At 42.7% G+C, this 12,610-nt stretch overlaps 1 protein-coding gene across 1 annotated transcript in view; it reads right to left on the reverse strand.

Annotated features, from left to right (window-relative positions):
- GRTP1 (growth hormone regulated TBC protein 1) overlaps positions 1-12,610 on the reverse strand; it is a 111,963-nt gene that overhangs the window by 87,944 nt on the left and 11,409 nt on the right. The window contains exon 3 of the mRNA XM_006883958.1: positions 1,181-1,339. Within this exon, the coding sequence (XP_006884020.1) occupies positions 1,181-1,339 (159 nt within the window). The remainder of the gene's footprint in view (positions 1-1,180; positions 1,340-12,610) is intronic.

The raw sequence follows: 12,610 nt of genomic DNA on the forward strand, positions 1-12,610 counted from the left end.
GGAATGAATGTCTTTGAGACAGCAAGGTTGGCACAGGATAGAACGACATTTAGGGTTCTTGTACATAGGGTTGCTATGAGTCGCAAACGACTCAATGGCACATAACAACAACAACAACAACACACTGTAACAAATGGAATTAGCACCAATCAGAAACAAAACAAAAACAACTGGTTATCATGGTTGCTCACTTGAATGACTTCATTTTCCTATGCATTTCAGCTCAATATAAAGAAAACAAAAGTCCTTACAATTGGGCCAGTAAACAACATCAGGATTAATGAAGAAAAGACTGACATTGTCAAGTATTTAATTTTACTTGGACCCACAATCAATGCCCATGGAATTAGCCATTAAGAAACAAAGTCATAGGGAGCTCTGGTGGCCTAGTGGTAAGAAGCTGCGCTGCAATCCCAAAGGCTCACGGTTCAAACACACCAGATGCTCTACTGGAAATGGAACGGCAATCTCCTCCTGTGCCAGTTGGATCCGATTTGACAGTATACAACAAGGAAAAAAAAAAACCAAAACAAGAAACAAAATGACATTGAAACAGACAAATCTGCCGCCAATGACCTCTTTAAAGTGTTAAAGAACAAGGCTGTCATTTGAATGACTAAGGTGCATCTGCCCCATACTCACATACTTTTAATAAGTTCTCAGGAGCCAATTCCTGGAGAGAGAGACATGATGCTTCGTAAAGTAGTGGGCTAGTGAAAGAGAAGACGACCCGACAAGATGAATTTGCGCAGCAGTTACAACAATGAGCTGAAGCGGAGGCGAGATTGTGAGGATGGTGCAGTATCAGGCAGCACTTCTTCCTTGTACCAAGGATTTCTACAAGTCAGAGCTGCCTCAGTGGCACCTAATAACAGCAACACAACAGCAAGCATTTCTCCATGAAATAAACCTAGTCTTTTCAATATTGTTTGCTAGGCTCAAGTACTTGCTTAAAGAATTGAAAACTGTATCCTCACCCACAAACATTCAAGTTTCTCATTCCCTATAACTCCAAATTAAAATCAGACAATACAGCTTTAACAATGCAAGGTCCTTCAACAACATGACGGTGTTAATAACTGTGTGCAAACACAATGCCTTCTGTGAGCTATTGTTGCCTGACCCATTTCCTTCTAAAGGACACACTGCATTTACCAGCAGGACAAGGATGGGCTGTCACCTGTCCGGATGGCTTCCTCCAGGCTGTCATTCCTCTCTCCCTGGAGCAGTTTGTGGTAATAGCCGGGATTCTGTTCCATCCGTGCCTGGGCTCCGCTCACCCCCATCCAGACGCGCGCCCGGTGCTCAAGTGGAACCCCCTTCCGGATATAGCGCTTCACTGAAACAGAGACAAGGTGGGGGTTTTAGATGGACAGTCACGTATTCAAATAACCGCTCAAAATAAGATTAGTGTTAATGCTTTTAGGTCTCACTAATTCTCTCCCTAAATAAAATACGGAAAAGATCCCAAACTTCATAGTCTTTACTAGAACTGTTATTTATACTCTTCATAAAATTTTTCTCCCCTCTCCTAATATGAAGTATAAGCTAGGCCGACTACAATAATCACTAAATATTTTTACATAAATGCCAGATGATGAAAATGATTGTTGGTGGGTTACTGGTTGCTTCATCCACTCATCTCTCAATCCCACAAACATGTGCTCGGTGCTGAGGACATAAAGTCAGACACAGTAGACCAAATGAACAGTAAGAGCAAAACTAGTCCAGCAGGTACAGCTTGAAAGCACTGAAGATTTAGACTCCAGAGCACCACAATAAAACAAACATTGCAAAAGATGAGTCACCTATGGAGTCTATTCAGTTTCTGAACATTTTTTTGTAAACAAAGTTATGTCTCTGGCCAATAGAGCTCACATACTCTAGTCAAGTCTATTAAGTTAGCAATGGTACTATGAAAAGTTGGAAATACTGTGAGGGTTACTAAAATATGTAGCACAGAGATAAGAGGTGAGCACCATGCTGTAGAAAAAATGGTGCTGACAAACTTGCTTGCTAGCGGGCTATCAGAAACCTTCAACCACCTTCAATCGTAAGACACAGTTATCTGCGTGTTATTGCAGTTAAGTGCAATAAAGCAAGGCATGCCTGTGAGCATGTACACAGGGAAGGATACCTTAAAGGAAGTGACGCCAAAAAACAAAGCGGAGCCTAAAGTCACCTTTCAACCAAGTAAAGACTGTCACTCTGCTTATTGCATTCTTTAAGAAGAAACTGAAATGTATCTCCATAAAATTAAACAGAGACAGCAGCTACTTTAAAAATCCAGCTGAGAGGGTGAAGGGCAGGGAGTGGAAGTTCATGGTAGTGAAACAACCAGAACTGAAATAACAAGAAATATCCACACAATGGGAAGAATGTTAACTAACATCATTGATCATTAAGTTTAGAAATGGCTGTGTTTATTTCCACCAAAAAGAAAATATTGGTTGAAAGAAAACACCCCCCCCCCGAACACACACACCCTACCCCATCCCACACACACAAGGATTAAAAAAAAAGGACATAGCCAAGAAAGAAAGGACTGCAGAAATAAGACCGTGAGTGAGACCTGGAGGGTGAGACTGCTCAACTGACCCTTGGGAAGGTGCAGGGCAGGGCTGTCAGAGCACTGCGTCAAGGGAGGGACAAGTGGGGGCAGGAGCAGATGCAGGCTGGGGACAGATGCTAGAAGACCTCACAGCCAGGTTCAGAAGTGGGAGCCACCTGGAGGTGACAGGGAAGCAGCCAGGCGAATGACCCTGGTCAGATTTGTATATGGGAAGCTCTCTAGAAGGCCCCACTGTACAAAGTGGGCAAAGGGAGCTGGAACTAGTGGGAAGGTCAAGATAAAGGACACAGCCAGCCTGGTGATCATGAAGTATGACCTGCCTGCCTGGCAGCTTCAGGGCTTCAGCTGGAGAAAGAAATCTGGTAGTCATCAGGATAAATATGGTAACCATACCAAACAAACTGATGAAGTTAAGCGCAGATAGCATACAGCATGACGCGGACTGAATTTTGCCCTCCTCTCAAATATGTGTTGAAATCCTGACCACTGTATCAATCCATCTCGTTCAGTGTCTTCCTCTCCTTTGCTGACCCTCCATCTTTCTTAGCATGATGTCCTCCTCCAAGGAATTGCCTTTCCTAACACCATGTCCAAAGTACATGAGAAACTAGGCTTCACCAACTTTGTCTCCAAGGAGCAATTTCTCTAAGATTATCTGTTCTTTTGGTGGTCCATGGGATATTCAGCACTCATATTCAGCACATGGGATATTTCCCACACCACAACTCAAATGCATCGATTCTTCTTCTGTCATCTTTATTCACTGTCCAGTTCTCAGACACACAGCAGCTGACAGGAAAGACTGTGGCTTGAATCAGGTGCACCTTAGTCTTCAAAATGGTATCATTACTCTTCAGGACTTTGGAGGGATCTCTGACGGCAGACTTTTACAATACAAAATGTCTTCTGATCTCCGGATTGCTGATACCAAGGGTAATGATTGTGGATTCAAGCAAGATGAAATTATTGATAGCGTCAATCTTTTCTCCATCTATCATGATGTTGTCCATTAGCCAGTGCATAGGACAAATGGCAGATACTTTTAGAGTAAGAGGAAGAAGTAAAATTTTGTGAGTGGTGTCTGGGAGGGAAAGTTCACAGGCTGCATGAGGGCCCAGCTAAGGTGAGAGCTCAGGGGCCAATGATGCCCTCCTGCCCGCAGGGTTGTTGCCTTGGCCGTTCCAGGCACCTTCATGAAAGACACAGGGGAGTGGTGGCACTACTGGATGGCAGCTCTGTTGGGAAGCTGCCACAGGAGGACAGAGGACAAGGGACTTTTGGAGGATGGTGACAGAAGAATTCAGATGATCCTGGTTTTACAAAGCCAAGAAGCTGAAGCTGCAGTGAGTGGGCAAACTTGGAAAATACAAGGTAAAGCCGAAGGTCAGAAAAAGGCGGAAGACTCTCAAGAGACAGACACAGTAGCTACAAAAAGGGGCTCAAACACAGCGGTGACTCTGAGGATGGCGAAAGATCAGGCAGTGTTTCATTCTGTGGCACTCAGGGTCACTATGAGTCAGAGTCGACTACGGCACCTAAGAACAGGACGGACTGACAGGGTGACTGCAGCATGGACTCAAGTGCGTCAGAGACGGCGAGGATGGCACAGGATAGGACAAGGTTTGGGTATGTCATTCATAGGGTTGCTACGGGTTGTACTTGACTCAACGACACCTAACAAAAACAAGAACAAGGCACTAAACGTTTTAATGGAGCTGAATGAAGAACAAGTATATGGTAATAAGAGTGAGTGGCTGGCAACAGGCTGTGGGTGGACGGTGGGATGCCTGAATGTTCAGATCTCACATGTAAAAGCTTCCATGTGTGTTGATGGGAGTGGGTGGGCAAGAGGGGAGAAGCAAAAACACAGTGTTAGAGACCACAAACACAGAAAAAGTCATAAGCTATTAAACAATGTTTTCATTTTTGTTTTCTGACCACTGTACATGATAAACCTTTCTTTCCCTTTCTCCTTCATACCATCCTATTTTCCTCTTCTAGAGCCAAATCAATCTACCATTGCACAGCTGATTAGCCTAAAGAAAGTTCTTCACTCAATTTCCTCATCTGTAAAATGGGGATAATCTTTCTCCAGTGGGGCAATTGCTGGATTCAAACTGCCTGCTTTTGGATTGACAGCTCAACTCCTTAGTCACTAGGCCACCAGAGCTCCCTTAGAAATATCTAGCCTTTATTTTCTCGATTTCATTTCATTCTTTACCAGTTACTCAAATCGTGTCCTTATTAGGCAGTTTCTTTCCTCAAGAACTTATCTCCCACCCTCTCTTTCGGTTAGCACATAAATAAAAGTCCTTATGTATTGCCACAGGACCAAGCAGTATTCCACTTTATTGTACAGGGGTTGCTAGCAGTTAGCCTACTTGAAGGCAGTTAACAACAACTACAGTTAGTGTTTATCCTCAGTGGAGACATAGGTTTCCCACACCCTTCGCCTCTCCCATAAACCCCAGCTCTACGACAGCCCTTCAGAGGTTAGGCTGCTAGATAGATATCAATGTTGCCTTTGGGGCCTTGCATTGTGTTCTTTCCAGCTGAACCAGATTGTGGAGGTCAACACAACGTTTCAAACTGGTTCTTCCTGGTTCAGTCAAGGATGATGAAATGACACTAGAATGGATCCACAAATTCTGGTAACAAGTGGTGTACTACAACAAGGGGAGAAAAAATGGTTTTCGACTCTGCTACAAAACGTAATCTCCCTCTAAGAAAACCAACCTGTCCCAGGCGGCAGCTCATGGTTGGCAGCCGGCCCCTCCACTCTGAGTGTGTGTCACTGTCCACAGAGTTTACACAGATCCAATCCACCATCCTAAGATCCCGAGAGGGCTCACTATACATCTTCTGAATCTCCTATTCCAAGGCTTCAACCAATCATTTTCCCCATTCCAGTACACTATAATTTTAATTTTACAAATTCAGGTCCATTCTGATTTTAAACTAGTTTGAACTAGTTCAAAGTCCTTGGTGAAGAAACCCGATTTCTCAATTCCTATCCTTCTCATTCTTTTCCAGGAATTCAGAGAAGTGTTTCCCTCAATGAAGACTTCAACAAGCACCTTCTCTGGAAAACCTGTCATATCTAATCTCATGGGTCACTCATTTACTCTGGGCCCCCTTCACATCTTTAAACATTATTATGCATTGCTCTTGAGTCCATTCCAACTCATAGCAACCCCACAGCAGAGTAGAAATGCACCACTGAATTTCGAAGGTTGTAATAACTGACAAGGAGCCCTAGTGGCATGGTGAGTTTCTGGTCAGACTGCTCACCACAAGGTCAGCTGTTCAAATCTACCAGCCACTCTGAGGGAGAAAGATGCCCAGTCTCCTCCCATAAAGACTTACAGGCTAGGAAACCGGACAAATGGCAGTTGTGATGTGGAACGGACTCAGTGGCTATAAGTCGGGTTTTTGGCTTTAATAGTTATGGAAGTGGATCACCTTCTGAAGTGAATTCACCTTCTGGTGGACCCCATAACCCTTCTGCTGAGCAGCTGGCCCCTCACCCACTATGGCATTAGGGCTCCTCTTTGAACGAAGTGCAAAATCACAAGGTATAACAATCAGAGAAGTAACTTCATAAGCTAGTCAAAAAAGCATCCAGAGTAAAGTCCTACTAAATCAAGCTCAAAAATAAACCAAAGTTTGTGATCATTTATATATGAATGCCTTAAAGTAAGGGAACTAGAATGTAAGTTCTACAGTGACAAACTCCGATGTGTACTTGCCCCGCTGTGGTGCCTCCCATTCCTGGAATAGCACATTTGGGAGTATGATTTATACTGAGGTTTGGCTCTAAAGCTCATGATCTCTTGGAAGAAAACTTTGCCAGAAAGGCATTCAATGGATTATGAATCATTATTGCGAACAGCAAGGAAAAGGGAGCTAGTCTTAATACAAGCATTATTCTGAGAACAAGGCAGTGAGCAGGAAAGGACACAGAAAAACAATCATTTTTTTTCTACACTTGTAATTAATAACAAATTTAAAAAAAAAATAAATACGGTCATTTGTAAAAGTACCAGAGTAGGAGAGGGGAAAGAAAGAGAGCAAAAATGAGTATAAATCTTACAAAAATATCTAGAAACTATATATGCTGAAAAGTGCAACAAGAAAGAAAAGATGAGCTATAACAAAGCCTCTGTAACAACAGTTCAAGAACCAGCTAACTCAGTATTGTTAAGAGGTAAAATCTGGAGAACAACCACTTGGCCAACTGACTGGAAGAGATCTATATTTGTTCCCATCCCAAAGAAGGGGGACCCAACAGAGTGTGGAAACTATAGAACAATATCACTGATTTCACATGCAAGCAAGATTCTACTGAAGATCATTCAAAAACGACTGGAACAGCACATCAGCAGAGAACTACCAGAAGTCCAGGCTGGGTTTAGAAGGGGTCATGGTACTAGGGATATTGTAGCTAACATTAGATGGATCTTGGCTGAAAGCAGGAAATACCAGAGGAATGTCTATCTGTATTTCATTGACTATGCAAAGGCTTTTGACTGTGTGGATCATAACAAACTGTGGCTGATTCTAAGAAAAATGGGAATTCCAGAACATTTGATTGTGCTAATGAGAAACCTCTACTGGGACCAAGAAGCAATCATCAGAACAGAGCATGGAAACACTGTACGGTTAAAAATTGGGAAGGGCGGACACCAGGGATGTGTCCTATCTCCACACCTTTTCAACCTGTATGCAGAACAGATTGTCCGGGAGCCCAGGCTCTATGAAGAGAAACGTGGGGTCAGAATTGGTAGCTCTGTCAACAATCTGTGTTATGCAGAAGACACAACCCTGCTTGCTGAAACTGAGGAGGACCTGAAGCGCTTGCTGCTGAGGGTCAAGGACTGCAGCGTCCAATATGGATTGAGGCTCAATATCAAGAAGACCAAGATTCTCACCACTGGGCCAATTGGCAGCATCAGGATGGATGGTGAAGAGATTTAGATTGTTCACAGCTTTGCTTGGTTCCAGAGTCAACACTCTTGGCAACAGCAGCCAGGAATTTAAAAGACGTATTGCGATGGGAAAGTCTGCTGTTAGGGACCTCTCTAAAGTACTGATGAAGAGCAATGGTGTCTCTCTGGAGACTAAGGTGCACCTGATACAGGCCATGGTATTTGCAATCACTTGTTATGTGTCAGAGAGTTGGACAATGACTAGGGAGGACAGAAGGAGAATTGATGCCTTTGAGCTGTGGTGCTGGAGAAGAGTACTGAAAATACCATGGACTGCTAAGAAAACAAACACATTCATCCTGGAGAGGGTTAAACTGCGTGGCTCCTTGGAGGCAAGGATTCTGAGGCTTTGTCTGACATACTTTGCACATGTTTTAAGGAGGGACTGGTCCTTGGAGAGGGACATCGTGCTTGGGAGGGTGGAGGGACAGCACAGGAGGAGAAGGCCCTCTATGAGGTGGACTGATTCAGTGACTGGGGTAATTAGGATGGGTGTAATTAGGATGGGTGTATCGGAGACAGTGCGATTGGCACAGGACAGAGCAGAGTTTAGGGCTATTGTACATAGGGTTGCTATGAGTCGCAAGCGACTCAATGGCACGTAACAACAACAATGATGAAATAAATGTTTCAAGAAAATACTTTGTAAACATTGGCAAATTCTAAAGATCACATGGAAAGCAGAGGGCACTGGAAGAGCTAAAACAAAGTTGGAGAAGTCACACTCTGATTTTAAGGCTTACTATTAACCTACAGTAATCTAGACAGTGCACCTGATCCAGATCATAGTCTTCACAATTACTTGCTATGTCTCAGAGCTGGATAATGACGAGGGATAATAGAAAAAGAATTGATATCTTTGAGCTGCAGTACTGGAGAAGAGTATTGAATATACCGTGGAATGGACTGCTAGGAGAACAAACAGGTTCGTCCCAGAGAGGGTGAAAGCAGGCTGCTCCTTGGAGACAAGGATTCTGAAGCTTCGTCTGACGTACTTTGGACATGTTGCAAGAAGGGACCAGTCCTTGGAGAGGGACATCATGCTTGGAAGGGTGGAGGGACAGCACAGGAGAGGAAGTCCTTGATAAGATGGACTGATTCAGTGACTGGCGTAATGGGGTTAGGGGTGTCAGAGACAAAAAGTTTGGCACAGGATAGAGCAGGTTTCAGGGCTGTTGTACATAGGGTCGCTATGAGTCACAAGCAATTAGATGGCACGTAACAACAACAAAAATAATCAAGGAAGGGTGATATTGGTGAAAGGATAAATACATTAGTTAATGGAATACAAGAACCCAAAGAATACCTTCACAAACACAACTCCTTTTTGAAATGGTCCAAAAGAAAGCAAATGGTAATGAGATAATCTTTTCAACAAAGAATGACGCTGTTGTTGTATACCATCGAATCAGAACCAGCCCATAGCTGACACCCCCACTCTGGGTTTTTAGAGGCAGTTAATCACATGGGAGGAGACTGCCCATCCTTCTCCAGTGCAGCAGCTATTGGATTAGAACCATGTGTCTTTGAGATTGCAGTGTAGCTCCTTGCCACTAGGCCACAAGAATAGCTTTTTAAAAAAATGTGCTAGCTAGGATACAGAGTAAAAGGAATACACATGTAGGACTGCAAAATGATACACCCACTTTGGAAAACTTTGGCAATTTCTCCTAAACTCAACACATACCTGATTTAGCATCGCACACCTAAACACTAAGGTGTCCTTGATTCAGACCATGGTCTTTTCAATCACTTACTACGCATGCAAGAGTTGGACAGTGAATCAGGATGACAGAAGAAATGATGTCTTTTTGAGTTGTGGTGGTGGAAAAAGAGTACTGAATATCCCATGGACTACCAAAAGAACAGACAGATGTGTCTTGGAGAAGGTGCAGTCAGAGTGATCCCTGGAGGCAAAGATGGTGACGCTTCATCTCTCATGTACTCTGAGCATACTGTTAGCACTGGCTAATCCCTGGAAAGGTGGAGTCAGTGAAAGAGAGGAAGACCCCAAGCAGATGGAGTGCCACAGCAATGGACACCAATGTGTCAGAGATGATAAGAATGGTACAGTTTAGGACAGGGTTCAGGTCTGTTGTTCATAGGGTTGACTCGACGGCACCAAAAAACAACTCCTAAATATCTATCCAAGGGAAAAGAATGCTTAAAATTAGTACAAAATTCATTTATGAATATTTATACTGGCTTTAAGCAACCCTCATCTCCCCAGCTAACACTGTTAAGTAAAAACACTTTGGTATACCCATATTGTTATTGTGTATCAAGTTGGAACCCACCTAGAGCTGACCCTTCAGTGGGTTTTCAGCTAGTACACTGCACAGGAGGAAAATGACCATCCTTCTCACACAATAAAATATTTCTCAACAATAAAAGCAGATGAACTACTGACATAGGCATGATCACAGATGAATCACAAATCATACTGTTAAGGGACAAATGCTAGACTCCTCAAAAAGACTAACCTATGTAAAAGGAGAAGAGAACTATCTTGTCTGGAGTTACGGGATGAACTGGTTACAAAGGGATGGCACTAGGGAATTTTCAAGAGTACTAGAATTGTTCTAATATTTTATTTTGGTGAGGGTTATATGATGCTGTATTTGTCAAAACTTAAGAAACTGTACTCTAAATCATATGCATTTCAATGTAGATTTACATTTTTATTTACACATAAAAGGCAGGAGCTCTGGTGACCTAGTGATAAGAATCTGTGCCGCAATCCTGAAGGCACAGAGATCGAATCTGTCAACAGCTCTGCAGGAGAAGGATGGGAAATCTCTCCCATTCGATTACTAACTCTAAAAACCCGCTAGAGGGTCAGCCATGGGTTGGTTTCAAGAAGACTGTTCACAAAAACAACACACATATAAGAGGTTTAAAAAAAAAAAAAGGAAAGGGGGAAATGTTAAAGACACCAGATTTGGACTCCGGAATCCCTTTACTGTTTTGATTGACTTAGTCACAGTCCCTGAGCAAGGTGCTTAACCTTTGCAAGCCAATATGATGTTAACCAGGTTTTAGTAGAATATTCACACTAAGATGATTAGGAAGAAAGACCTATGTATGAAAAAAGAAGTCAAGAAAACCTCCTGTATCAAAGTAGTCTAAACCACAATCATTTACTGGGATGGCACAGGATCAGGCTTCACTCCATTGCACACAGGGTCACTATGAGAGCGGGGATGATACAATGAAAAGAAAACACTTGGCCTACTGCCTGAATTATACTCAGCGCTAACTGAATCTTAACTGTAACTGTGAAGGCAATACCCAGAAGTTTAATAAAAGAAAAATCTCTTCTACTTTCCTCTGGACACATTTGTTACATGAATCTACAATGTTTAGGTGAGAATTAAAATATTTTTATTTGCCCCTACTGAATGACACTTTGCCAAAGGAAATATTGACCCACAGATCAGCACTAAGATTTGGAGAAGTGAAAAATATGAGTCTATATGTTTAAGAAGATAGCGGGGAGGTGGAGAGAGATATCAGAGTTCAAACAATTAGCTTGCAACTGCCTCTCTGGATAAAATGAAAAATAGCTAGTTGTGGGGTTTTTTTAATCTTTTCAAATATGTTTTTGCAACATAACTTGTATTTCGATGGCACTAATATTCTACATTGCTCTTCGGTACTTTGGAAAGGTCTCTGACAGCAGACTCTCCCAATGCAATTTGTCTTTTAATTTCTTGGCTGCTGGTATGAGCAGTGCTGATTGCAGAGCAAAACAAACTGAAGCTGTCATCAATCTCAATCTCTTCACCATCTATCATGATGCTGCCAATTGGCCCAATGGTGAGAATCTTTGTTTTCTTGATGTTGAGCTTCAGTCCATATTGAAGTCCTTGACCTTCTGCAACAAGCACTTCAGGTCCTCCTCACTTTCAGCAAGCAGGGATGTGTCATATGCATAAGGAAGATTGTTTGATCAGTCTACCTCCAATCCTGATGCCACACTTCTCCTCATAGAGCCCAGCCTCCAGGATAACCTGTGGAGATAGGACACATCCCTGGCATACCCTTTTCCCAATTTTGAACCATGCAGTGTTTCCTTGCTCTATTCCAAAGACTGCTTCCCGGTCCAAGTATAGGTTTTGCGTAAGCACAATCAAGTGTTCTGAAGAGCAACAACGTCGGTCTGGAGGCAAAGGTGAGCCTGATACAGGCTATGGTCTTTGCAATTACTTGCTATGCATTAGAGAGCTGGACAATGACTAGGGATAATAGGAGAGTTGATGCATTTGAGCTGTGGTGTTGGAGAAGAATATATATTGACTATACCATGGACTGCTAGGAGAACAAACAAGTTCATCGTGGAGAGGGTAAAGCCAGGCTGCTACCTAAAGGCAAGGAAGCTGCATCTGATATAATTTGGACATGTTACAAGGCTGGAACCAGTCCTTGGAGAGGGATCTCATGCTTGGGAGAGGAGAGGGACAGCACAGGAGAGGAAGACCCTCGATGAGATGGATGAGATGGACTGATTCAGTCACTAGGGTAAGGAAGATAGGTGTGTCAGAGACAATAAGACTGGCAAGGGAATAGAGCAGGGTTTAGGGCTGTTGTACATAGGGTTGCTATGAGTTGCACGTGACTCGATGGGACATAACAACAATATTCTACATGGCCCAATAAACAGCATCATGATAAAAGAAGAAAATGAAGCTGTCAGTGATTTCATTCTCCTGGATCAACAGTCAATGCCCATGGAAGGAGCAGTCAAGAATTCAAATTACATACAGTATTGGAAAAATCTGCTGTAAAAGATATCTATAAATTTTAAAATATTCAGCTATCACTTGGATGACTAAAATAGGCACTTGATCCAAGCCAGGGTGGTTTTTTTGGTTGGTTTTTTTTTTTCTTAATGATTTTTTAATGTAACACACTATATATATTTTTAATAATTGTAATGAACATTTACAGAGAATTTGGATTTCCATTCATTCATTGCTGCACTTCTCTACCCACCCAGCCCTCTCCCTCCGCCCCCCAGTTCGCTCCTCTCTTTCAAAAGTAAAAGAAA

This window comes from Elephantulus edwardii, unplaced genomic scaffold (genome assembly GCF_000299155.1).
Source record: "Elephantulus edwardii isolate Elephantulus edwardi_28Jun2011 unplaced genomic scaffold, EleEdw1.0 scaffold00030, whole genome shotgun sequence".
Taxonomy (NCBI): domain Eukaryota; kingdom Metazoa; phylum Chordata; class Mammalia; order Macroscelidea; family Macroscelididae; genus Elephantulus; species Elephantulus edwardii.